This window comes from Calidris pugnax, unplaced genomic scaffold (genome assembly GCF_001431845.1).
Source record: "Calidris pugnax isolate Ruff unplaced genomic scaffold, ASM143184v1 scaffold94, whole genome shotgun sequence".
Lineage (NCBI taxonomy): Eukaryota > Metazoa > Chordata > Aves > Charadriiformes > Scolopacidae > Calidris > Calidris pugnax.
The window spans coordinates 230632-234128 of record NW_015090822.1 but is presented as its reverse complement, the minus strand read 5'-3'; the positions used below and the strand labels follow the sequence as shown (position 1 = coordinate 234128).

Below are 3497 nucleotides of genomic sequence, written 5' to 3'. Positions count from 1 at the left end.
GAGGTAGAGGAAGTAGTGGAAGGCAGCGGGGTCCCCGTCCCCGCAGGGCACGTGGCGCAGGGACCAGCCGAAGGCCTCCTGGGCCAGGTGGGGCTTGCGGAAGTGGGGCTGGGCGAAGGTGATGGAGATGAAGCAGCCCCCCGGGCGCAGCACCCGGCTCACCTGCGGCAGGAGAACCCCCGGGACCGGGCCGGGGGGGGCACACAGTGAGGTTCAGCCGCTCTGGCAGGGATGGCCCCATCCCCAGGGACCCATAACCTCCCCCTCCCTCCCCAGCCTCTCCCACCGCACCCCCAAACCTCCCCTCCTAACCTTGTCCCTCCCAGAGACACCCACCTCGGCTCTGACATGTCCCCAGACCACCCACAGCTTGGGGGTCCCCAGGCATCACCTCTCCCTGCACCCCAAAACCCCAGAGCATCCCCCAGACTCTTCACCCACAGCATGAAGACCCAGCCCTGGTGCGGGGAAAAGCTTCACCCCTCCATACACGGGGTCCCCCCCCAGAGAAGCACGGGACCCCCATCACATCCCCTCCCTCCCCAGGGCACCCAGCATCCCCCCCCTCCCCCCGGCAGCACCCGTCAGCCGAGACGGGGGGGCGGGTTGGATGGAAGAGGACTCGACCCTTTTAATCACCATTTTCTCCCCGCTGGAACTAAGCCCCCGCTCACAGGATGGAAAAGAACATCAATTTTCTTGCTTGGCTTTATCCAATGTCAAAAGGCTTTTACGGCCAGCGCGGGCGTGCTCGGCATGCAAAGGCAGCGCCCGGGGCGGGCGAGTGGCCAGCCCCCCCGCCAGCCCCCCTGCCCCCCCGGGCGGGGACACCCCCAGACCACCCCCCCGGCAAGGGCAGAGCTGCTGCAGCAGGGGAGCGGGCTGGGGGCCAAGGGGGGGGTTCCCGAGCCCTGGTTTAATCCTGCTGGAAAGCTCCAGGGCTCAGCGCCGGCTGGGGCCGGGGATGGAGAGGTGACAGGCAGACTGCGTGTGTCACCCCCCTGCCACCGCGGGGGCTTTGGAACCAAACCTGAGTGTTTTGGCCAGGAAAAGGGGAAGGAAGGTCCCTGCATCCCCCCCACCCTGGGCACCCAGCTCAGCATCCCTCCCGCACGGCGCTGGATGCATCCGTGCTGAACGGCCCTGTGGATTCCCGAGTGACAGGCGGGGGGGTCCCCGGGGCGGGGGGGCAGGCAGGGATCTCCGTCTGGAGCCCAGCGAGAGGCATCCCGCATCCCATCCCTCATTAATAGAGCACTAATGGCCGTTGCTTAGAGACGGGTGCAGGAAACCTTCCCATCCACCGGCCAGGCAGGGGAGGGGGGGGAGGAGGTTGGGGGGGGGCTGCTCCCCCTCTGGCACTGACCCATGGCCCCCGGATCACCGGGACAGGGCTGTCCCCAGGGCATCCCCGCAGGCAGGGCGGATTTTCAGGTCCTTACATCGCCCCCAGGGAGAGCAGGACAGAGGCCACGAAAACCTCGGTCCCCCTGAGAGAAAGGGGGTGGGGGCGAGGAGGGGGTGGGCAGCGATGGCGTGGAGGGTCCCACAAATCCGTGTGCGGGTGGGAACGCCCTGTGAACCCCCCCGGGGAGGAGGACAGTGGGGACCGGCCACGGGCAGAGACCAGTGCCCAGCGATGCTGGGGGGGAGGGCAGGGATTGAGCGGGGGATTAAAAAGGGAAAAAAAAAAAGGGAAAAGCAGGACTAAATCCCTGCTGTTTGGCCAAATGACAAGGACAGCGAGCAGAGCTGCCAGGGCAGGGCAGGGCAGGGCCGGGCCCCCACGGCGAGGACACCCCCCCTGCCCCCAGCACTGGGGGATCCTGCTCCCCCCGGGCTCAGGGGGACAAGAAAGGACGGGGGACAGTAGCGACGAGCACCCTCCAATCAGCCCACGGCCCCCCCCAGGGATGCCGAGCGGATGCAGCAATTAATTACCCCTGCAGTCATTCCCCGGGGGTGGGGGGGCTGCCAGGACCCACACCCCCCCACCGGGCTCAACCTAGTCCCTGCCTCCGCCAATTAACAGGGCCGGAGGCATCGCCCGTCCCCGTGGCAACGCCATGGCCTGGTCGATGCTGACGAGGGTTGCCATGGCAACCCCAGACCAGAGGATGGGGACCCTGGCTAACGAGATCGAAGCTGGGGCGGGGGCAGGCCTGTCACAGCCCCACGGTCCCCACCTTGCCCTGGGTGGGCAGGGTCACCTCAGCGTCCCCCCCCCAGGTGCCCCCCGGGTGCCCCTAGAGCCACCCACGCCAGGACGGCGCCCAATTCCACAGCCAACCCTGAATATTGAGTGTGCAACTAAGGATGGGGGTCACCCAGCCCCCCAGGCAGCACCCAGCCCCCCAGGGGGACACCCTACTCCATCCAGCTCCCTGGGGAGGGGGTGATGGGGTGGGAGAGGGGGTATCTCACCCCCAAAAGGGCTGGGAGCCCCCCAGGTGCCCCTTTGCAGGGTAGCACGCACTGGTGCTGGGGGGCAGAGGGAGCGCCTGGAGCACCCCCAGGGAAGCAGGGTGTCGAGGGGACGTTCCACACCCCCATCCGCCCCGAAGGGGCACGGTGTCCACCCTCTCCCCCCTCCCCATACCTCTGCCAGCGCCCGGTGCATGTCGGCGGCTGCCCGGGGCGAGACGTGCCAGGGGTCGGTCTCCTCCGCCATGAAGACGTCGAGGGTGCCCTTCTCCAGCACCACGTCGAAGGCGGCGTCGGGGAAGGCGAGGGCGCGGATGTCCATGACGGCCCAGCGCAGGCGGGGGCAGCGGGCGTAGCGGGCGCGCATGGCGGCGATGCAGGCGGGGGAGAAGTCCACGCTGGTGACGTCGGGGTAGCCCCGCTCGTGCAGGTCGTGGCTCAGGGCGCTGTTGCCACAGCCTGCGCGGGGCAGGGGCTCATCGGGGTGCCCACGGGGGCACTGCCCGCACCCCAACCCTGCTGGTGCCCCATTCCGGCCTGGGGAGCTCCCTCAAGCTAGAGGGAGAGCGGGTCATCGCCTTGGCACTAATTAGTGAGTGCTGGGCTGGTTCTTAATTGCCCCCCTCCTCCAAGTGCTTTGGGCTCCACAGGATGCGTGGAGAGGGGAGCCCCCGCGTGTTGGATCCACCGCCCGTCCGGGACACGGGGGTGCCCGTGGGGAGGCAGAGAGGGGACCGGGGGGGGGGTCCCCAGTGTCCCCCTCCCAGTGCCGTGGGGCAGGACCGGCCGTGCCCCCCCGGAGAGCCTGCGGTGGGGCAAATCCGGGCAGCGTCTTGGGGGGGGGAAGGACTCACCCGGGACGGAGGCACAGGCGGAGGGGTGAATGTCCCGGGGGGACCCCGGCAAGACACCGCCCCCCCGCCCGCCGCACCCCGGTGTGGCAGGCACGGACCCCCCCCGCTTCCCTTCCCCGCTCCCGGGGGGGGGGGGGGGGGGGCGGGGGCTGGCTGTTCCCCCCCGGCCCAGGCCGCGGAGGCTGCGCGCCCACCGCCGCCTCGGACCCGCAGCCTTCC

At 69.5% G+C, this 3497-nt stretch overlaps 1 protein-coding gene across 1 annotated transcript in view; it reads right to left on the bottom strand.

Moving 5' to 3' along the window:
* Positions 1-3: 3 nt before the first annotated feature.
* The window catches only part of LOC106886689 (endothelin-converting enzyme 2-like), a gene marked incomplete at its 3' end in the record, with an annotated part of 4189 nt that continues 695 nt past the window's right edge, over positions 4-3497 (bottom strand). Inside the window, exons 2-3 of the mRNA XM_014939834.1 lie at positions 2600-2973; positions 4-162 (exon numbers count right to left, since the gene is read on the bottom strand). Coding sequence (XP_014795320.1) covers positions 4-162; positions 2600-2973 — 533 coding nt within the window. The remainder of the gene's footprint in view (positions 163-2599; positions 2974-3497) is intronic.